We start from the raw sequence: 21,394 nt of genomic DNA, 5'->3' as shown, positions 1-21,394 counted from the left end.
AAGTCTCAGCCGTAAGCTACAAGCGACAAGTCAAGCTAAGCTAATCTATGGCTCGTCCGGGCCGGTCCTTCTTTGCCTCGTGACCCGTCGGAGTGATGGGAGGTAAGTTTCACACTTTCGTTCGAGGTACTTGTAACCCAGGACGGAAGTTGGGTTGTCGGGACGGGGAGCGGGGGCATCAGAGCTTAGCTTTCGTTTTTTTCGTTCTTTCGTCCTTTCTTTCTTTTTTTGGTGGGGAAATGTGGTCTTCCTATCTCGAGTTGCAGGTGATCCCTGATGCATTTCCCCGCTACCATGCATGCATGCATCAGATGGAGAGCGCATGATCTATCCAGAGATAGTGCCATTGGGACGAAGAAGTTATGCTTCGGGTGAAGAATATACCCCACTTATTGTACCTAGAAAACCCTCTGAGACGATCGAATTAGTCTTGGAACGGAAAGCGGGGATAAACCCCAGACCTGGTACATCCTTGATGAACTGTTGGTCCTTGAGTCTAGTTTCCCCCCCTTTTGGACCCTCCGAATCCCCATGGCATCTCCAGAGGGAGATACTGCATATTTGTCTATTGACTGTCTGCTCCAATCAAACCTTGTATCCCTTCTAGCAGCAGTTACGGACCCGGCTGCAACAGCCTCCCTTCCAAGTTTCTCAACGAGATAGATGCCCAGATGAAATGAAATCGGGGGCCTTCCCAGCTGTGCACCATCATCATTCCACAAGGCATAGACAGATAGAGTCTAGCTGCTACCTCTCCCAAGCTTCATGGGGAGTTAGTCTAGCTGCCTACAGCTTCCGGCATCTCAACTTTCTCTTCTCCCCGGGTGCCTCGAAATGCATCTGCATATGCATTCCGCGTGCCCTGCCCATACACCATACCGTTTTGAGGGATCGCTGGGAAAGTTGTAGACCGGTCAGGATACATCTATCCCTGGCCTAGGCTTCGTATGTATAGTCAAGAGATTTCAGCGCTGGTGCGGTGGGGATACAAATCCCGTACTTGCAAAGAAAGCCCGGGGTTGGTTGGGATGTGTTTTATGGAAACTTGGAAGGGGGGGAGGTGTGGGGCCGGGCTGACGGGTTCTTCTTGTCTTGTTTTGCTTTTCTGCTTGCGATTTTTCCTTCGGCGGGAGGGAAGTGGTATGGTGGGGATTGGGGTGAGGGTTGTGAACTTGTTTATCGGTATGGGTGGGGTTGGAAAGCAGGGTTCTAGGCTGAGGGGGGCGTGATGCTTGCTTGCTTGCTAGGTGGTAGGGAATTTTGATAGGGGAATAATGTTGAACGGTTTAACAATGGATAAAATCTAGTGGGCTAGACGAGGTCGCTTGAGGTAGGATATCGCGGGGTCGTTCGATTCTACTCTCCTTGGTTGTGGAAATGGAGGGGATTGTCATCGAATCTGCCTGCGATAATAGGAGAATAGGGACCAGGATTGACTGTTGCGAAGAGACAGTGCTTTGCTGATAAAGCTATCAGACAGCAAAGGCTCGTTCTGTATACCTTTTGTGGATAGTCACCCCCGTATCGAGTACCCAGAATGCTTCTGCAGCTGTACATGAGACCAAGCTACACCTTACGAAACATATTCAAATCAACAATCAATTCAGCTGGGTCCACAAACCCAGGTATATCTAGGAAAGACACAGAAACAACTCTTTCACTCAAGATCACTAATCACAAAGAAGACAACACCCCAAACGCCCCGGCAGTTTTTTGGAATCACCCCTGTTCAATTCATGACCACTTATGTTGCAACGAGGATTGAGCTTTGGACTTGGTACGCGGTGCGCATCACGCACATGCCATACGCGATGCAGCACGCGATGCGGTAGGTTAGGTGTATTAAGAGGAAAGGACTTCGTCTCGTCATCGACCATCTGCTTGGTCCGCTTAACGACGCTGGGTCTTGCCGATGGTGCGCTTGCCGGTGAACTGCAGCATTGTTAGCAACGGATCAATGAAACAAGATGCAAGCCATCTTACCAAGTGCTTGGGCAAGGAGGCGGTGGTGTGTCGATCGGCCTCTCCCTGGCGGGCCATACGGTTCATCTTCTTCTGGCCCAGCTTGGCCAACCGCTCCGCCTTGGTGCGCGCCTGCTCGTCCGTCACACCGTCGTGCAGACGGTCCGTCGCCGCCTGGCTGCGAGCGCGGCTCTTGGCCCGGGCAATCGCTTGGCGAGGATCCGAGAGATCGACGTCCATCGCATCGTCCATGTCCGCGTCGCGCGTGAGCGGGCGGCCGCGAACCTGGCTCTGGGACCGCGCCCGGCTGGCGGCGGCGTCGACATCGTAGCCCGCCGAGTCCAGCGCCTCCTCCATCTGGGACAGCTTCTTGGCCTTGGCGCTGCGCGGGATCGCCGCCCGGTTCTTGAGCGACTTGCGCAGCTTGGCGTCGTTCTTCATGAGCGCCCGCTTCTCGCGGATCAGATCCGCCTTCATGCGGGTGTCGGCGTCCTCGGCGTCTTCCACACTCTCGTCCGACTCGTAGTAGCCGTCGGCCTCCAGCTTCTCCTCCTCCTCCTCCAGCGCGGCCAGCTTGGCCTCGATGTCCGGGTCCACGTAGTCGTAGATGTTCTTGCCGTTCCACACCTCCGGGATCTTGTCGTGCTTCCACTCGTCGTTGGCCAGGTCGTAGGTCTTCTTGAGGTCGATGTTGTAGACACCCGCACCACCATTCTCCTCCTCGAGATCTCTCTCCAGCTTCTTGCGGTTGGGGTCGTTCTTGTCGTACTTCTGGAGCGTCTTGACGGCATCGGGGATGAAGGTCTCGCGCGTCACGCCACCCATGGGCTGTGCGACGTGGATACGGGCGAGGACATCGCCCAGGCGACCGCCGGGGGTGCCGGCGTTGTTGGTGCCAGACTTGAGCTTCTGGGCCACACGCTCCGCGAGGAGCTTGTCGCAGGCTGCGTTCTTGACGTTGGTGACACCCTCGGTGGTCGTGCAGGATAGCTGCAGAAGCTCAACATCCCCGGACTTGAGGATGGCCTCGAGCTGCTGCTGGTACTCAGGCTCCAGGTCCTCGGGGCGGCGGACATCGATCTTGTTGACCACCAGGAAGACAATCTTGTTGGCGAAGAGGGGCTTGATGCTGTGGAACAGCTTGATCTGGTCACCCACAGAGTAACCGCACTGCTCGGACAGATCCATGAAGTAGAGGACGGCAGAGCGCAAGTGGGCAATGGCCGTGATGGACTGCATTTCAATGGTGTTCATCTCCTCGAGGGGGTGGTCGAGAATACCAGGGGTGTCGATGGCCTGGAAACGAAGGTACTTGTAGTCGAAGTGACCGACGAACAAACTCTTGGTGGTGAAAGCGTAGGGCTGGACGTCGACGTCCGCGCGGGTGATGCTGCGCAAGAAGCTGGACTTGCCGACGTTGGGGTAACCGCAGATCAGGAGCGTGCGGGTGTTGGGATCGATGGCGGGCAGACGACCCAAGTGCTGACGCACCTGCTCAAGGTAGACGAGGGGGTCCTTGAGACGCTTGCAGATGGTGGCCATACGACCGAGGGCAGCGCGCTTGAGCTGCTTGCACTGGAAGAGCGACTGCGCATACTTGATCAAACGAACGTAGTCGCGGGAAACGGTCTCAATGAGGTGCTTAGCGGTCGAGATCTGACCGAGAGCGATTCTGAAGTGGTCGGCATCGTAAAGGGTGTTCATCAAATCCTTGTCTGACGGGAGTTTAGATTATCTGACCGACTAGTCTCAAATGCCGAGGGGCAAATTCTCTGGCACTGTCGGGTAGCGAAACTTACGGAAAGGGTGAATGTCCTGCAATCTGGGGAAGCCATCGAGAATAGCCTGAAACTTTTCGCAGAAAGTCTCCTGGGTGTATTTGACCTTTCTGGTGTAGAAGCCTATCGATCGAAAGAGATTTCCGTTAGTCCAAATTCATCTTCCTATCGGCTTCCGCGATGGAAACCAGCGACTCGACGATCAACGTCGCAAAGTCAACAAAAGAAATCACGGACCTCGAATACGGCTGATGTTGAAGCCCGCACGGATCTGAGTGGGCAGCTGTCTCTGGGTGCGACTGAGGACGATGTCCAAGAACTCCTGATGCGTAGGCACCGGAGCGATCTGATCAAGCGGTGAAAATGAGATGTCAGTCCGGCTGATTTCTAAGGCGATCTGGAATGAATCCAGGGTTATCGGGATGGCTTACATCTTTCCACGTCGTCTTCATGGTGGGCACCTGTGAAATAGAGTCGTAACAGAAAGCGACTCGTCAAAGGAACCCCGGGGATGAATTGTCAGAGTTGGTAGCCTTCGGAGTCGAGATCAAACGAAAAAAAAAATATTGCGGGCGGCGGTCGCTGGGCAGATTTTGGCGGGCGGTGAGCGATTGATTGGGTGATGATTTTAGTTCCGCTGGTGTGTGGGGGGAAAGAGGAGGCTCTCCGGTGAGGGAGAGAGACCTCTTGTGCAAGTTTATCTCCCAGCTCCGCCCCATCTTATGTAATCCCTCCCCCCCCTTCTCAATATTGAGTCTAAAACTTATTATGGAGTCTTCATTTACATTGACTATCCGGGAATATGATACATCAACATGCGTGTCCTGACAAAACCACCCCACGGTGTTTCAATCCGGCCATCGTATCGTCATCATCCCCGTCCCTGAACCCCCCGTCGTAGCCCGACAGAACGCCTTGCTTTTATCAGAAACCCACCAGGAAGACTGAAAATCCCGTTTAATCAAGCCATAAAGATGCATCAAACCGTCATCGAGGGAATGGGTACGAAAAGGTCGAGTCAAGAAATCATAAAAGGGAAGGTCGCATGGCCGTCCACCACTAGATCATCATCATAAGAAATAGCCCGAGCACGGGTACTTCACTCCCGGGCGAAATCCTGGGTGAAATCAAACACCTGCACCGGCGACCTGTTAGTCCAGAAACAAAAGCAGAAGACCATAACACTTACCAAGTCCACCCAGCCACCACCGCCAAACTGACACTTGCTAGGTCCGCGGTTCTCAAAGCCAAACGATTCATAGTAAGGAATCAGATGACCGTGCGCGATGATCGCAAGGCGGTCGGCGATCTGCGCATCCTTGATGCGCTGGATATAAGACTTCATGAGGGTGCTGCCGACCGTCTTGCCCTGATGCTCGGGCAGCACGGCGAGCGAGTGAATGGCGATTGTGCTACCGTACTCATCATGGCCCACAGTCTCGCCATTCTCCACGGTCATGCGCTCGGTCTGCCAGTTGGCCGGCATCGCCATCGACTTGTCCGTCACCACGGGGCTCGAAGTTCTCGTGGCAATAACATGGCCGACCAGAGTGGGGCGGGGCTTGGGTTCGCCCTCGCGAAGGATGGGGAGAGTGAAGAGACCGAGACAGAGTTCAGGACACCGGCTTAAACGGTAGCGGAACTACAGATTGCGTCAGTCATCGGAGTAGCGTATCGGCTTTCATGATGTAAGCAGCGGGAAGATGTACCTTCTCGCTCGTACAGCGCTCGTGTTGGGGGAAGGCCTCCTCGACCTGAACACAGTCCTCGACATTCGACTCTGTAAGAACCTGCACGAAGGGGTGCAGTTCGTCCAACTTGGTGCGCTGGTGCACAGGCGGGCGGCGAAACCAGTAAGGGTATTCGACATCGTCGTGGTCCACCGAGACATACTCCCCGTCGACCTCCTCTTCGCCCTCTTCCTCATCCTCGTCATCGATGTCGGCATCTTCCAGGGGAAGACCATTGGCCCGAGCAGCCTCTACCCGCTCCGAATGGTTGGACAGCTCGCGCGCGGTGGCGGGAAGGGAAAACGAGTCTGCGTTGGACAACGGCCGGAGCCCGTTGACGGGTTCTTCATAGTGGTTGGACTCGTCGGACATGGTTGCGAGCCGGGGTAGGCGCGCCAGGCGATGAAATGGTGAAACTTGAGTAGAGGATTGACAGTGTGGGAAAAGTGCGATCGACAAGCGACAGGATGACCGAGGATGCAGGTAGGCCAAAAACCGGAACTGGGGGCTGAGCTGCGCAAAGGTAGTAGAATTCGGGATAAATCGAGGGGTAGGAAATACGCGGGAAGGCCTAGAGAAAGAAAGAGTGGGGATCAGTTTTTAGCTCAATGCGGACGATAAGCCTCGGACTGCGATTTCAGAAGCTCGATCCGGAGGCGATCATAGTGAATGAAACACAGGTAGCTTACTTTGAAGGAAGCTCCGCAGGGAAAGGACTCGGGTAAACTTGTAGAGGGGGACAGTTGGGGGAACTGTGAAGCTACTCGGACATGGAAATTTGCAGGTACGCGCACAAGGGAAGAGGAGAGAAGAGCAAGAGGCTGAGAGAGATCAAGACCTGCTGCAGAGTTTGTGCGGGCGGAGGAACCGATAACGGGAGGAGTGGCCACGAAAATGTAACAACAACCAGTCTGCAAGGTTGCAAGCAAAGTTGAAAGAAAACAATTTTTAAAAATCGATTTTTCTTGTCTTTTTTGTTTCTTCTCGTGTCTATACAGCGTCACGAAATCCTCGAGCCCCAAATCCCTAACGTTCATCTCCTTCTACTGTACGAAGTAAGTTACCTTCCACCAAACCCTACAGATTCAGTTCAGTTCAGATTCTTGGTCCTTGCTAGCCATAGCCTGGGGAAATTGCGGCAGACAAGTAGGTTGTACTGAAAGATACTAGGGGTAATTACCCCCGGGAGGTTCTCCGCTTTGCGGCTTGTGGATCAATGAGATCCACGAGAATGGTATTTGACGGGGTTTCGGTATGGTCAGCCCTAGTCCGGAGCTGCACCCGGTCACTTCCACTGCTGCTGCCATTATTGTCAACCAATTCCGACGCCGAGGCTCTTTATCCCTCACATTAGGTTCGAGTACGGGCTGGTTGTTTCAGGTCAAGCGTATCGCTTCTGAAGGTGAGAAAAACGTGTTTGTCTCTGCTTATATCGACGAATCGACGAATTACGCACAGATCGATGTTTGCGCAGCTTTGATGTGACTACTCCGGGGCATGTACTGTACCTGACAGAAGTGACGTAGTTGCAAAGATAGAAATAGAAATTTCCATAGTCAGATAGTCAGATATGACCCAACCACGCATTAGTGCCTCCATCCTGGTCGGCTTGGGGAGCCTTTATTGAATAATGCCGTGATACATACGGATCATGAAAGATAAGGCCCTGCAATAGACCACCCTCCCGCTCAGGCTATCTCCCCTGCTTGTCGCCTAAGATATGCAGCTACCATGTCAGGGTTTGCCAACCACGGCGTATGCGCCGTCTTGACCTTCTCGGTTTCCAACTTAGCGCCCTTGGCCCGGGCCTTCTCTACCATCATTTCTTGCACAAACAGAGGAATAGCTCGATCGTCCTCGCAGAGCAGATAGCTGCATGGGATGTGCAAGTAAGCTGCACTGGTCGCGGGTGTTGTGTGAGTAATATAAGCATGAGGCCGTAAAGACTGCGCCCATGATTCACCATCCGGAACGTCATGGAATAAAACCTGGACGGGATCTCTCACGGTGATGGTGTTGGTAATCTCCTGGAGAATCACTTTAGTATGCACAGTCACACTTCTTGCGTTCGAGCCAAATCACGCACATGATGGATATACCATTCGGGAGCTTGTCCACCAATAGCTCCCAGTAGGCTTTCACCGACTTCAGGCAGAAAGGCTGCAAGGAAAACCAGCTTAATTACTCCGCCAGACTTGCCAGCTGCTTCACGCTCCGCTTTGCCCAGTCCGTCCAGTGCACTGTTCACCGGCAGGCCGGACCAGCTGTGTGAGACCACGATAAGATCGTGGCCCTTTTCAGCCTCTTGCTGCACGAGACTCCGGACAACGTTGATGTCCGAATGGAGATCTTGAACCGTGGTTGCCTGTTGTATGGATGGAAAGGCAACAGTGTGACAGCGATAGCCTGGCAGCTTTTCAATGACGGGGTCGAACGCTGTAGGAGGATACCAGGCGCCCGGGGCGAAGATGAGGGTGGGTTTAGCCATGTCAAATACCAGAAAGATGAGATTAAAAGATCGGATGATCTCGCTTTCCGATCATATTGATATCACACATGATGGGTGCATCTCCACTTTTATGCTGCTGCTTCAAAGCCCGTGATGTGCCGATTCCAGCAGCCGTTGCCTGGAGCCTGAGCTGGGCCCCTTGCAATCCCATATAAAACCATAAGATCGGGATCTAAGCTTTATCCCGGTCCAAACGACCCGATCCGACCCTGCCGATCAAATGCCGCATGAGACATGTCTACTAAGGTATCATAGTATGCCCAGTACTACAAGTTGCTAGATACGGAGTACCATGTCAGACAATCATAGAATGTAGACCTATAAGGTTCGTTCCAGAAGGATCCGAGGTAACGTCTCCAGCATGTTTAAGTGAGGAGGTCCCCTCACCACTCTTGTGCTTATCGTGTGACGCCAAGACTGGCTGCCCAAAACCGGCCATGAATGCGGGGGAAACAGAAGCTAGTCTAAGGGTTCTGGAAATTCAATTGCTGACCACCTTGCCTCTTGCCTTTTTCCTCCTTTGATGCTTGCAGTTCTGCCGTCTCTCAGTGGAAGTGATCCTAGCACTGAAACTGATAAATACACTGAGAAGTGAACACAATTCCGACTGACCTGTTCTTTGACCCATTCACTATTCACTCACTAATTGTCGGGGCGCATCTACTATCATGGGCGACTACGGGCAAGAAGCGACATCGCTCGAGACGCGAACACTAACCAGCCCTCCTTCCACCGCTACTGAACCCGACGAGATCTCTGTGCTGGTCACAGGCTTTGGGGTAGGTTCAGCTCCTGCTCCTGTTATCGCGCAACCACGGTCTAATGTGTCGCTATCTTCCTAGCCATTCAAAACGAACCTGGTCAATGCTTCTTATCTAATCGCCTCATCGCTCCCTCCTTCCTTCACATTCCCCACCACCACCCCCGACTCAGCGCCTTGTCGCGTCTCAATCCATGTCCATCCTTCTCCAATCCCAGTAGCCTACTCAACCGTGCGGACGACGCTGCCCGTGATCCTGGAAGAGTACGCCAAGGCACACGATGGCCGACGCCCGGACATCATCATTCACATGGGCATAGCGGCAACAAGGAACTACTACTCGGTGGAGACCCAGGCCCACCGCGACGCATACCTCATGTCCGATATCAAAGGGCGGTCGGGCTACGAGGACGGCGAGCGTATATGGAGGGAGCTTGGCTTGCCTACCGTTCTCACCGCGGGGCGTGCAAGTGCATCGGTGCCATCGGCGAAGAAGTACCTCAACGCTCATCCACCCGACACCGACTTCCTCATGGCGTGGCAGTCGTTTGCCGGTCCAGGCACGGACGTTCGGATCTCGAACGATGCGGGACGATACCTCTGCGAGTTCATCTTCTACTCGAGTCTGTCGCTGGCCTACCAAGAGGGCCAGGATCGGAATGTGGTCTTCTTCCACGTTCCTGGGTCCTGCACTGATGAGCATATTGCAGCTGGCAAGGACGCCGCCATTGCGTTGATCAAGGCTCTGGTGACGAGTTGGGTGGTCAGCGGTAGCAGCCCGGCCTAGGCGGAGTTATTCGCATGCTTCTAGCATTTTAGACGCATTGGGGGGCATTATTGCATTTGGCATAGCCTAATTTTACTACTTTCATGTTGCAGTGGACACCGTCGGAAATCCAGTGGAAAGGTCAGACATGGCGTGGGCAGGAAGAATTGTAGTTAGTGCTAAGCTTGAGCTGAGCTGCAATCAAGGGATCCAAAGAAGATTTCACCTCGTTGCGGTGCATGACAATCGGATTTCCGTGTCTTGGGTTATCTCGGATCAGACACCACCCAGATCCACAGCAGTGACTCCTTTGATGTGATATCCATTGGAATGGATCATTCTGGCGAACAATAGGCGCTAGTTAGTTAGTTATTGGCGGCATGAGTCAGACCTCACATAAGCACGATAAGGATGATTCTCCGCGGGAGCCCCGGGGTTTGCTCGCTTATCGCGAACTACTTCTAACCATTCCCCTCCTCGCGCCTTTTTCATTTCTTGTCTTCCTTTTACTTGGCAATGATGACCCCATAGCTTTCAGTTCTACTTCATTTCTAAAATGGCCGACCTAGTCCTCCTGGCGATAATTGTCCTTCCACTAGTCGTGTTCCTCCCCAGCCTCAAGACGTGGCTCGCAACTCACCTGCCCCACGCCCTGACGACCCTGACGACCCTCCGCCGCGGCCATCATCCCAAACAATCCCACGAGATCGTCGCCCTCCGAGTCTACCCCATTAAATCCTGCCGTGGACTCACCCTCCCCCGCACGACTTTACTTCAGCATGGTCTCGACCTCGACCGACGGTGGATGATCGTCGACGCGGCGACGCACGAGTTCCTCACCATCCGCACAAACCCGCGCATGACGTTGATCACCACCGCCCTGAGCAGCAGCAGCACCACCACCACCACCACCTCTGACGAAACAGCGCAAGACAACTCACCCCTCAACCTAACCATCTCACTCCCCGCCCCATCCACATCCCCATCCCCTACCGCCCCAGCAACCACCACAATCACCATCCCCGCGCACCCAACCCCAACCTGGCTCGCCCAAAACACCACGCTCGCATCGGACATCAAAATCTGGGACACCACGACAGACGGCCACATCTACAGCTCCGAAGTCAACGCGCCCATCAGTGAATTCCTCGGCCGCTCGGTGGCGCTGGTCTACAAGGGCCCGACCCCGCGCATCCTGCAGGGCAACGGGGCGCCGCGGCTGCTGGGCCGCGAGCAAGCCACCAACTTCCCGGACGTGCATCCCGTGCTGATCGCGTCGGAGGCGTCACTGGAGGAGTTGAATGAGCGGCTGCTGCGGCAGGGGGAGGAGGCGATCACGGTGGAGCGGTTCCGGCCGAATGTGGTGGTGCGCGGGCGCGTGGCGTGGGAGGAGGATACGTGGAAGACGGTGCGGGTTGTGGCTTCTTCTTCTTCTTCTTCTTCTTCTTCTTCTTCTTCTTCTTGTGCTTCTGAGGGTGGTGAGGGGGGTGTAAAGGATGAGGGTAGGACGGCTGGGAAAGGCTTGGAGCTGGATATCGTGGCGCGCTGTGCGCGGTGTCAGGTCCCCAACGTCGAGCCGACCTCGGCGGAGAAACATAAGAAGCAGCCTTGGGATACGTTGATGGCGTATCGCAGGGTCGATGAGGGGATGAAGTATAAGCCGTGCTTTGGGATGTTGAGCGCGCCCCGGCATGAGGGGGAGATTGCGGTGGGGATGCGCTTGGAGGTGTTGGAGGAGACGGCGGAGCATCGCTATATTGCTGGTTTTTAGGGGGTTGGTAAAAGGGCTCTGGTTGGGGAGCTGGAGGCTGGCGGGGAGGGGAGAAGTGGAAGTATATTTGTGAGGCTATATAAAATTGTATTGTCTTGTAGTAGAGAAGAAAAGGTGGGTCAGAGTGACTTAAGGTAAAAGGAGGTAATAGCTAAGAAAGTTTAGTTTGTATAAATCAAGTATTGATTTGTGATATTGCTGTGGCTGAGATATCTGGTTTGGACGCATAGCTCTTTCTGACAGCTGCCATCGCACTACGGCCACCGTATCTCAAAGGAGCTCCCACCCATATACTCATACAGAGAATGCTAACTCACCCTGGCCAGTGTTTCTATACAGTCTTCGTAGCTACTCAATCAGTACGAGGGAAGAGGATCAGCCTTGGATGTACAAGGCAGAGAGCAGAAACCGATGTTGATTCCAATCATTAAAATTCGACATTATGAAAGCTATCTTACTCCCGACAAACCAGCAAACAGGAGGGTAGAGAAAGAATCCCGAAATCAGCGATCATCAGAAGATAAGCAACTTCAGATCAGATAGTAACGTATCGTCAAGGTCAAGATCCTACTCCTTCTCGTTGCCTCATTCCTGCCTAAATAGATATCTGCGTGTCTCGCAAGAACACATGAGTAGATGGTGCATCCACCCCGAATAGCAAGAAAAGTGAATCTTCTGGTATCCGGCACCAGTGCAGTTCCAGAAACTGTGGAAAAGAAAGCTCAGTTGTCCATATGCAAGCTGGTTGGTTGTTCCAGCCAGAAAAGTGTAAATTTGTTGCATATGGGACTCAAGACCAGCCTTGCTCTCTGCTGACTCTGGGGCCACTCTGTAGATTGTTCAGAGCAGCGATCAGATGGAAAATGCAGGGGAGTTTGGAGGCGCTGGTGGCGGAGGTGTTGGAGGAGGCGTTGGAGGCAGCACCGGCGATCGCGGTGGTGTAGGAGGAGGAGTGGGAAGTTGTATAGGCCGTGGATTTGACATTTTGTGTTTGGTTTTGCTTCTGTGTATTAGTGTTCAGTGTTGGAGGCTCGCTGGCTTAAGACTCTGGAGATGTTCGTAGGACGAAGCTCTGAATCCTCTGGGGGAATGGGGAAGTCCAAGAGGTAGCGATCTCAAGAGAAGGTTGCTAAAATATCGAAGATTTTGTAGGGCAGAACTCAGCAGACGACCTCTGCGTTTTTGAATTGCTCTGTGAGACCATTGAAAGAAGGGTCACTTCATTGTTCTTCTTCTTTTTGCTGACAGCTTGCTCTCACTGTGTTTCAGCCGTTCTTTGAAGACCGCTGAGCCTGTGCTTCTAGGGCAATCTCTGCACGTCTGGGTGAGGATCGCGACATGTTGATGCGGTTTGAAGTAAATGTCTTTCTTTGAAAAAGCTGAACCTGGGTGTGGGACAAAGACCGGTATAAAGGACTTGTATGCGGATAGATTGGACATGATGTCGCAGGTTGAGACATATGTCCTTTCAACAATGTGTATTGTCTTTCATAGTGTGTCTCAGCGGAAACAGAATGGGAGCGGGGTTTGTGACTGGCCCTGTGACTGGACTGTCATTTCTTTGTTCAAAGCTACAAAATGGACCTTGCCAGCAACTTTGTTCTTTGACGATATGCTGAAAGACCTTTGCACATTGTCGACTTGCGAATCCTGGCCTTCCCGCAAGCTGTTGTGTGCGCCGCCTGATTCGTGGAGGCTGCATGATCATAAGGCAGGTTTCCAACAGCAAAAGAAACATGGCTCCGAGTGTTGAGACCATATGTTGTCATCCGCTTTCCGTTAAAAAGCTGCATGCGATCCGTGACGATGAGGACTCGAATGGCTCAACCCTGCATCGGAAAGTGCAAAATACTGGCGCTTTTTTTGGCGTTGACCGATAGAGCAGAGAATTTGTTGACGTAGATAGAGATCATTGAAAAGCAAACGGTTTCAGTAGAATATCATAGGGGGGTCATGAATGCAGACCCTGCACAAGCAAGATGATAATGAAGCGGAAGTCCATCCTCTGAGGCATATGAGACCGCTATGTCCCTAGCTCATGAATTCAGGTAATTCTGCATTGCCTTGCTCTTAGCGCAAAGAGAGCATGTAACGCGCAATGATTTGAACATGTTGGTTTCCACTGAGGGAAGTCACGGGCTTCGTTGGAGTTTCTGGCTGCGGCGCCACTTCCGCCGTCAGTCCAGCCACCACCCCATCACCACCCACTTCCACACCAGGATATCGCCTCTTATCGACTGATTGACCATCTCCAACGATTACTGTGTCTTTTGGACATGTCATGGATTCTGACTCCAATCAGGCCCACATCACACCCGGTCTCGACTTCACGCAGAAGAGATCACAATCCACCAACATCACCACACCAACCACGCTGACACACCTCCACATCAAACAACTCCATTTTGTATGAGCAATTTTTGCAATCCTCTCAAGTTATCGTGATCGAGGGACTGAGTTGGACAATTTCAGGGCGGCCCAAAATTGAGACACCAGAGCTTCGAAATAAGCTTCTCACCTCCGCCAGCCCGTTAGCCGCCACGCGTCCGCCACGGAGCCTGCGCAAGGAGCGGGACCTTTGCCTCGGTGGATACACCCATGCAGCCAGGCCTTCGAGAACCTTGCCTTTCCCCCTCGGTCCAGAACAGTGTCCCTGGCTCCGGCAACCCGACCTCACCCGTTAAGCTCAACCTCTCGGGGCTGAAGCTCCTTTTAGTTGCAGATCCGGCTGCAGATCGGGTCCATACATTGGCGGACTGGTGGGTCTCGGAGATCACGCTCATCCGTTATACCTGCCACGATTGGGAGCAGTCCTCGATGCGGTGAGACCCCAGGCGCTAGGATCATGTCGAAGTGTTCGCCGGAAAGAAAAATAAAAGATAAATCACACCACAGATTTAGGCAAATTGAAAGTAGCCAAGTTGCTGCTGGTGCGACCGTCAGTGACAGTTGGTACTTTGCCCCCGGGGAGGATCTCCCGGGCGCCGTCCAACAGTGCTGGGTAAAGCTTGGCGATATTGGATACTGCCCGTGCGGTACTACCAAGCATTTCTTGAGTCGGAGTAGAATCATAGTTCGGATTGCCACTCCCGAGTCCCTAATCTGCAATTCGCACCTGCACACCACTCAGCTCACCATGTGCGCATCCTGGTATGGAATGTTGGCGTCAACTGCTGCAACAAGTGTTCTGGGCTGGCATAAGGCTATCGAGACGTCTCATCGTATAACTACACAGGTCTCGTAGGGTTCGGGAATATTGCTACTCCGAACTCCAAAGAGATATCGGCCAATTGTTGCGCTGGGCCACCAATTCATTGCGTTATCAACTCACTAGATGCTGGCCACGACACTTTGTGCTATGTTGAAACACCTCATATGTGAACTTCGAGCGTTGACATCCATCAGAGCTCCCAAATTCTGATTATAGTCAGGTTTCACCTATTGAATTGGCATCTGTTCGCATTCCCGTGGTCGGACATGGCGGGTGGCCACGTCAACACACAAACATATCCCCAGAATACTTGGAGTAGGATTTCAGATTCTACTGTTATTATCGATCCCTGAAATTTAGCCTCGCCATAGCGGAAAAAAAAGGGGACCACAAGCTCAGTCAGGGCCCTGCAGATCGGTGGAGTCAACCGCAGTGTGCTACCCAGGGGTTCGCTGCGAGTGGGGCGGAAGCCCAAAGCTAATGAGTGAGCCTGCCCGATAACACGCATGGAACGAGTGATCATGCAAGGGGCCTACGACCGTCGTCATACAGCTCTTGTAGTGGATAGACACTATTGTCCCATTCACATGTATCCACCACCATGTCAAGACCCAACGGGCCAGTCGGGGCAGGTTCGGCGACTGGGGAAGTCAGAGGGCACCGAGGGGAGCCCCAGAAAACCAGTCAACTGCACAGCAAGGGCCACATACCAGGGAGATCCGCTGTGAGGACGCGCGTTGCCTCCTCCAAACCAGGAGATTACCCACCGATCTGCTTCAACCAGTCTGAAGCACTGTGCTCTCTCAGACTTCTATCAGATTATTTATTACCCTGACCGTTCTCATTGAGCCATGGCTGAGGTTATTCTGCACAGCATCTTTCTCTTCGTACTGTCTTCGATTGTCTGTGGTCATCATGCCGGAGGACCTTCAAAGCAACCTCGAGTACTCTCATGCCTTGAAGCTGGAGTCCAGCCTTGAGAGCGCCGACACAATTTTCGGTGAAAAGCAAGCCATTCACGTGGAAACCGAGGCGATCTACTCAGTTGATAGTAGCGATTGTTCTCAAGATGGGGGTGAAGACTACGTTTATTGGGATGGACCTAACGACCCTCAGAATCCTATGAACTGGGCAAGTTGGCGGAAATGGGTCATTATAGGATTGATCTCTGCGAGCAGTTTCAACGTGTAAGTCTCTATCCTGCCATGCAGCCTATGGACAAACACGACTGACACTATCCAGCTCGATGGTCTCCACAGTATTTTCGCCCGGGGTGCCAGACGTGCTGAAAGAGTTTCACATCAGCAGCTCCTCAATTCAGTCCCTCTTGACCACGATCTATGTCATGGGGGCTGCAATTGGCCCCATCATTCTGACGCCCATCACTGAGATGACCGGGAGACTGCCTATGACACACACGGCAAACATTCTTTTCACCGTGGCGGCTGCAGTCTGCGCGGCTAGTGTGAACATGCCCATGCTTATCGTGTCGCGTCTGATCATGGGCGTCGCAAGTTCGGTGCCTGTGACTGTCGGCGGAGGGTTCGTTGCCGATATGATGCCGATGGAGAAACGTGGAACAGCGATGACGATATGGACAGTGGGACCACTTATGGTATGCAGCCACTTTAACAACGATAGATGCCAAAGCTAATCTTGATCATAGGGGATGGTGACCGGCCCTATCTATGGTGGCTACATGGTTCAGAATATTGGATGGAGATGGACAATCTGGCTGGAAGTCATCTTGGTAAGTCGATCCGATTCGATCCCAGAAGTCATATCTAACAAGCCCAGGGTGCGGTCATCGCAATTGCCTCATTAATCCTACTTCGCGAGACATACGCTCCTACGATTCTGCAGCGGAAGGCGATGAAGCTGCACAAAGAGACCGGCCGTTCTTACAAGACGAAGTACGACACCGACAAGACTGCTGGACAGCTTATCTGGGTCTCATTGACACGGCCAATCAAATTCCTCGTGCTGTCGCCTATCGTGTTGATCGTGACATTGTACAGCTCCGTCACCTACAGCTACATGTACATTCTCTTTACGACATTTACCGAGGTGTTCGAAAACGTCTACGGCTTCGGCCCCGGCGAAGCCGGACTCGCCTATCTGGGACTGGGGCTGGGCTTCTGCTTCGGACAGGTGACGGTCGGATATTACTCCGACCGCTATCTCAAGAAGCAGGAGAAGCTCCACGGGAAGATGAAGCCCGAGGACCGCCTCCCGCCCCTCGTGCTGGGATGCTGTCTGGTCCCGATCGGACTGTTTTGGTACGGCTGGACCGCCGAGTACCGACTGCACTACATGGTCCCGATTGTCGGGACCTTCTTCGTGGGCGCGGGAATTTACTACGTCCACCTGGTGACGCAGGTGTATCTGATCGACTCGTATACGCTGTATGCCGCCAGCGCGGTGTCCGCGGAGCTCGCGCTGCGCTCGATCTTCGGGGCGACGATCCCGCTGGGCGGGGGTCCGCTGTATGACAGGCTCGGCCTGGGTTGGGGCAACAACGTGCTGGCGTTCATCGCTGTCGCATTTGCGCCCACCTCTCTGTTCTTGCTGAAGTACGGGGAGAGAATTCGGACAAATCCCAAATTCCAGCCCCGGATGACATGAGTGCGGTTTTTTACTCTCTGGTTAGCATAGCGATGATTTACACAGGTGCCACACAGGTACTTATTGAAGTGTGGGGGCGCTACCCTTCATGTACTGTACATATTCCAGTCTAGACTTGATTATATTGGATTCACAAACCAAGTGACGATGATCCCAGCAAATAATTCACCTATCACTTTCTATTGCTCTGTATCGTTTGATGATGGTGTGGCTGGATGACAGCCAACAACAAGATGAAACGTCCCCCTTTCCTTGGCAGGGACATAACCCAGTCAGTGCACTGACCGGATAAGCAGGTATTTGGTTTACAGGGCGAAGCTCATTAGTGCTGACCTACTGTTCCAGCATTGACTTCATATCATTGAATTCCGGCCCGCACGTCTATTCTTGGAGCAGCCGCCGGACCGATTGGATAATCTGACAGCTTCCAGGGCTGTGCAGAGCTGTAAAGTACAGTAAGTACATATGCATGCATTATCTATGCTTACATGCAGCACAAGTGTATCTGGGCAAGATTTCAATTGCTAGCAACCACGAAAAATATGATGATGATTTGGGATCACTGCAATCGTTTTAATGGTGATCCTCACATTTACTTTCTCTTACCGTGAGAGTTGAGATGGTTTTATATGCTGTACATGCCAAGAGCCAGAACTTAGACATATCCAGGCCCGGACCAACTGAATCCTTCATTGCCCTAGCCAGACGGAGATTACATTCGATATTAACATTAGATCTTAACAACAGTTATCAAGCTATGCTCAAACTAGCCTCGAAACAACAAACACCACCTACCTACCACCTACCAGAAAGTCCACAAAGCGACCCTCACCTCACCAAATCTCCATCTGCTCCTCCGACAGCCGCGGTCTGGTCGCCTCCCACACAGCCCGCCGATTCAAATACCACCGCCACTTCTTGGGCGCGTACTGCTCGACAAACAGCCACGAGAGGTTCGGCACATCCTCTACCGAGTCATCATCGGGCTCCTCGTGCTGGATGATCCCGTGATAAAGCCCCGGGAGTTCGCGGAGGTCGTGCGGGATGTGGAACTGGGATTTCCGGGCCGGTTGGTAGCGGACGAATTGGCCTGTGCTTGTGAGCTTTGGCGGGATTGTGGGGAAGGTGGAGGGGTGGAGGGAGGTGAAGATCTGGATGATGGGGGGGCATTTGAGGAGGCCGTGTATTGGTGGGGGGTGGCCTTGCGAGGAGGGGGCACGGCGGTGTTGCTCGAAACTACACCATTGCAGCATGTTGGCGATGGCTTTGTCCCAGTCGAGGTCGCCGACGGGGCAGGTGTAGATGTGGGTGAGGAATCGCGCGCCCTGGATGGTGACGGTGTGCATGTCGTCGGGGAAGCTGAGGACCGTGGTGCCGGTGTAGGTGTGGGCGATTGGGGCGCTCCAGTCTTCCGGGTTGAATTGGGGGCAGGGTGGTGCTGGGTCTGCTGTTGCACACTCTGGTTTGGATGGAGGTCTACTTTCCACCGGAGACGTGTCTGAGCTTGACGTTGCCTCGGACACTGAGTGTGCTGTTGGTGGAGCAGATGTCTGGGATGCAGCGCTGGATGATGATGCCTCTGTGTTGTTTGGCTCGACTGAAGGAATCCTCGGCTCGTTGGTCGTGTGCTTGGATGGTTCCATGTGATTGTTGGAGTTGGAAGTCAGAAAATTTCAGGGTACGTTAGAGGTGAGTGATGGAGAATGTTTGGCAAACAAAGGAGATTTATACCTGACAACATGGATGATATATGATCATATGTATCTGGTGCCGAACAGCAAGTAAGACATGATGACGGAGAGAGCTGTTTTATACACCTGAAGGCCTCTTTGTCTCTGTCTTGGGTCTGTCCTGTTGAAGGATTCTCTTCTTTGTGAGCTGCATGGTGATTCTCGCTGCACCTTTCATGGTGAGTTCCACCCCAACAATAAATGGATGTTGATAAGACATGGTATGAATGATATCAAGTTGGGTGAGTTGGGCAAGTTGGATAAGTTGCGGATAAGGCTGGATCCTGTGAGATGCTAAGCCTTGGTGCCTGGGGCTTGAGCGCGGGGGGTTCCCGCCATCACCTGATCCAGCCTCCAATTGGGATTTCATCCAATTCTGCAGCCAACAACCGTCGATCAAACAGCATCATGCACTTCCTATATACCGAAACAGGATATCACGAGCCTTGGGTTTGGCCTGACACATTGCTTATCCTTGAGACTTGTCTCAGGAGGCACCTACCACTGCATAACACCTTTGGCGCGAAGCACAGCCCTCTTGTGTGATGATGTCGCACCGGCTGCATCGCCCCCACATAAGACGGCGGGGTTCATCATGATTTGAGTTGTAGAGACTCCTACCAGAAGCAGAAACTTTGAGTGGGAGATAGTGTTCGTTTGTCGATATTAAGCTGCTTTGCCCCGCACCTCTCAGTCTCCAAGCATGTGTGTATTTCTTGCTATACCAGCAGCGCTTCCAAGATCATCATGTCAACCGCATTCGTACTTACAGGCCTTCAGGATGCCAAAGTATCGAGGCCCGTCTTCATGGTTTGTAGCCTTCCTGCTAGCTTCGGAACTCATACATCTGACAGCATCGCTAGGGAGTCCTATGGACCTTCACCGCATCCTCGACGATCTTCGTCGTCGCTCGCATCGTCATCCGCCTGAAGACCTTCCGACGGCTCTTCGTCGACGACTTCTTCGTGCTCCTGGCCTGGATACTTTCTGTTATCACCGGTATCGTCTGGCGGATCGAATCCCCGGTGCTCTACGAGATGTATGCGCTCAGCGCCGGCAAAACGCCCTTGACGCCGGGCGTCGTCCCACGATTGAATGCGCTGATGCGATTCGAAGCCCCGTTCATGGTCCTCTTCTACACCACGCTCTGGTGTGTCAAGTTCTCTTTCCTGACTTTCTTCTACAAGCTGGGATCCAAAATCCAGACCCATCGCAGATGGTGGTGGGTGGTCTCCGTCATCACCCTGGCGGTCTGGGTGATTTCAGTCGGAGACATTGACTACCAATGTAGCCTGGGAGGCGTGGAGTTTATCTTCGGTGAGAGCCATGCCCTCCTCGCTCTTTCACCCTCTCTGACATGAGGAATAAGAACAATGTAGCAAGCCCTACCACATCCGCTGGCAGAACGGCACCTTCTGGGCCAATTGCGCCGGCGACGTGATCACCGATCTTCTTAGTGAGTAGGCCTGCTAATTAACCTACACTTCCTTTCTCAATCCGCTAACAGACATAGTCCTCTCAATCCCCACCCTCATCGTCTGGAATGTCCGAATCTCCCTCACGAAGAAACTAATCCTCCTCGGCATTTTCGCCGCGAGCATGGTCATCGTGGCCGTGGCCATTATCCGCGTCGTCACCAACCATGCCCTCGACCACAACATGGATATGACCTGGCTGTGGATGTGGAGTTTCATTGAGATGGGCACCGGTAGGTTTCTGTCACCGCATGGCTGGTGTCCATATACTCTTGGTGCGTGGTTTCGCAGTACTGACCATGTATCAGCGATCATGATTTCCTGCGTCGCCTCCTTCCGCCAGCTCTTCGTCACCTCCCAGAACCAGCACTTATACGGCCACTCCGCCTATCATCCGGGCAATCCCTTGCTCACAGCCCTGCGGCTACGGCAGGCCAGATCCCAGGCTGCCGGCAATAAAAGCTGGCGCGGGTACGATAGCGGCTCCCACAAGAGCGAGACGGCTTTCGTGGCGGTGGAACAGGTGCAGTCTCGGGAGCAGGGTGAGATTGCTAGCATCCGAACGGAGAGTGATGCAGGTAGAGGGCGGTTTATCGAGCATGTCACTGTATAGCGTGCCATTGCTGCTGGGGCTTGGAGCTTGGGTGCTGGCTTCGTGAGGTATGATTTATGTAGAATGATGTATGAGCTGAATGTGATTCAATGTTAGGCTTGATGGTTGAGGGCCTGCTGTGTTTACATATGGGGTATTTCGCGGTGTGAGCTGCCTTGGATCCTTTCATTTCGATGGGAGAGCTTATACCTTGGTCTATGTCTCATTCCCTTGGGCTCATTCTCTAGGCAATGAGAATAACAAGGCCCGCTGATATGAGTTGATACCCATGCAGGTGGAAAGCCACCGCCCATTAGACAAGTACCGCCGCCTACCTCAACAAACCAAGTCCACGCATCCCACGCGAATCCTCAATTCCCCATGAAACTCATCTTTAGCAACACAACCTCAACACCAGCTCCGTCCGCCCTCCCTCTACCCTCCTGTATAATCTCCTCACAAGCCCACAAGCCAAGCTATGATTA

The 21,394-nt window shown here is 53.0% G+C and overlaps 9 protein-coding genes across 9 annotated transcripts; 5 read left to right on the top strand and 4 right to left on the bottom strand.

Moving 5' to 3' along the window:
• Positions 1–1,587: 1,587 nt before the first annotated feature.
• Positions 1,588–4,272, bottom strand: BO66DRAFT_476332 (putative GTPase NOG1). Its single transcript, XM_025653315.1, has 5 exons — positions 4,172–4,272; positions 3,978–4,086; positions 3,762–3,863; positions 1,984–3,677; positions 1,588–1,932 (listed from the first exon to the last, which is right to left on the bottom strand). Exons 1-5 carry the CDS (start codon positions 4,190–4,192, stop codon positions 1,891–1,893), a joined length of 1,968 nt encoding a protein of 655 aa, XP_025497602.1. The 5' UTR covers positions 4,193–4,272; the 3' UTR covers positions 1,588–1,890.
• Positions 4,273–4,515: 243 nt separating this feature from the next.
• BO66DRAFT_362432 (polyamine acetyltransferase) lies at positions 4,516–6,306 on the bottom strand. Its single transcript, XM_025645067.1, has 4 exons — positions 6,160–6,306; positions 5,450–6,041; positions 4,930–5,382; positions 4,516–4,875 (listed from the first exon to the last, which is right to left on the bottom strand). Exons 2-4 carry the CDS (start codon positions 5,840–5,842, stop codon positions 4,840–4,842), a joined length of 882 nt encoding a protein of 293 aa, XP_025497601.1. The 5' UTR covers positions 5,843–6,041; positions 6,160–6,306; the 3' UTR covers positions 4,516–4,839.
• A 428-nt stretch (positions 6,307–6,734) lies between these two features.
• BO66DRAFT_396715 (alpha/beta hydrolase) lies at positions 6,735–8,092 on the bottom strand. The gene is made up of 2 exons (XM_025648549.1): positions 7,557–8,092; positions 6,735–7,497 (listed from the first exon to the last, which is right to left on the bottom strand). The coding sequence occupies exons 1-2, from the start codon at positions 7,956–7,958 to the stop codon at positions 7,159–7,161; spliced, it is 741 nt and encodes a 246-aa protein (XP_025497600.1). The 5' UTR covers positions 7,959–8,092; the 3' UTR covers positions 6,735–7,158.
• A 259-nt stretch (positions 8,093–8,351) lies between these two features.
• BO66DRAFT_396714 (putative pyroglutamyl peptidase type I) lies at positions 8,352–9,901 on the top strand. The gene is made up of 2 exons (XM_025648548.1): positions 8,352–8,758; positions 8,822–9,901. The coding sequence occupies exons 1-2, from the start codon at positions 8,648–8,650 to the stop codon at positions 9,524–9,526; spliced, it is 816 nt and encodes a 271-aa protein (XP_025497599.1). The 5' UTR covers positions 8,352–8,647; the 3' UTR covers positions 9,527–9,901.
• Positions 9,902–9,988: 87 nt separating this feature from the next.
• BO66DRAFT_396713 (MOSC domain-containing protein) lies at positions 9,989–11,382 on the top strand. The gene has a single exon (XM_025648547.1). The coding sequence runs from the start codon at positions 10,062–10,064 to the stop codon at positions 11,274–11,276; it is 1,215 nt and encodes a 404-aa protein (XP_025497598.1). The 5' UTR covers positions 9,989–10,061; the 3' UTR covers positions 11,277–11,382.
• Positions 11,383–13,874: 2,492 nt separating this feature from the next.
• Positions 13,875–14,617, top strand: BO66DRAFT_476326 (uncharacterized protein; the record flags this gene model as incomplete). Its single annotated transcript, XM_025653314.1, has 2 exons — positions 13,875–14,098; positions 14,178–14,617. The coding sequence occupies 2 exons, from the start codon at positions 13,875–13,877 to the stop codon at positions 14,518–14,520; spliced, it is 567 nt and encodes a 188-aa protein (XP_025497597.1). The 3' UTR covers positions 14,521–14,617.
• Positions 14,618–15,402: 785 nt separating this feature from the next.
• Positions 15,403–17,112, top strand: BO66DRAFT_386900 (MFS transporter; the record flags this gene model as incomplete). The annotated part of the gene is made up of 4 exons (XM_025646205.1): positions 15,403–15,674; positions 15,730–16,102; positions 16,154–16,237; positions 16,285–17,112. The coding sequence occupies 4 exons, from the start codon at positions 15,403–15,405 to the stop codon at positions 17,110–17,112; spliced, it is 1,557 nt and encodes a 518-aa protein (XP_025497596.1).
• A 700-nt stretch (positions 17,113–17,812) lies between these two features.
• BO66DRAFT_396712 (uncharacterized protein) lies at positions 17,813–19,110 on the bottom strand. Its single transcript, XM_025648546.1, has one exon. The coding sequence runs from the start codon at positions 18,753–18,755 to the stop codon at positions 17,946–17,948; it is 810 nt and encodes a 269-aa protein (XP_025497595.1). The 5' UTR covers positions 18,756–19,110; the 3' UTR covers positions 17,813–17,945.
• Positions 19,111–19,589: 479 nt separating this feature from the next.
• BO66DRAFT_444629 (uncharacterized protein) lies at positions 19,590–20,930 on the top strand (the record flags this gene model as incomplete). Its single annotated transcript, XM_025651603.1, has 5 exons — positions 19,590–19,652; positions 19,706–20,159; positions 20,212–20,298; positions 20,356–20,550; positions 20,626–20,930. The coding sequence occupies 5 exons, from the start codon at positions 19,590–19,592 to the stop codon at positions 20,928–20,930; spliced, it is 1,104 nt and encodes a 367-aa protein (XP_025497594.1).
• Between the last annotated feature and the right edge of the window lie 464 nt (positions 20,931–21,394).

Source organism: Aspergillus aculeatinus, assembly GCF_003184765.1.
Source record: "Aspergillus aculeatinus CBS 121060 unplaced genomic scaffold BO66scaffold_101, whole genome shotgun sequence".
Taxonomy (NCBI): Eukaryota; Fungi; Ascomycota; class Eurotiomycetes; order Eurotiales; family Aspergillaceae; genus Aspergillus; species Aspergillus aculeatinus.
Note: the sequence above shows the minus strand (reverse complement) of the source record. Positions and strands in the feature narration are given on the sequence as shown.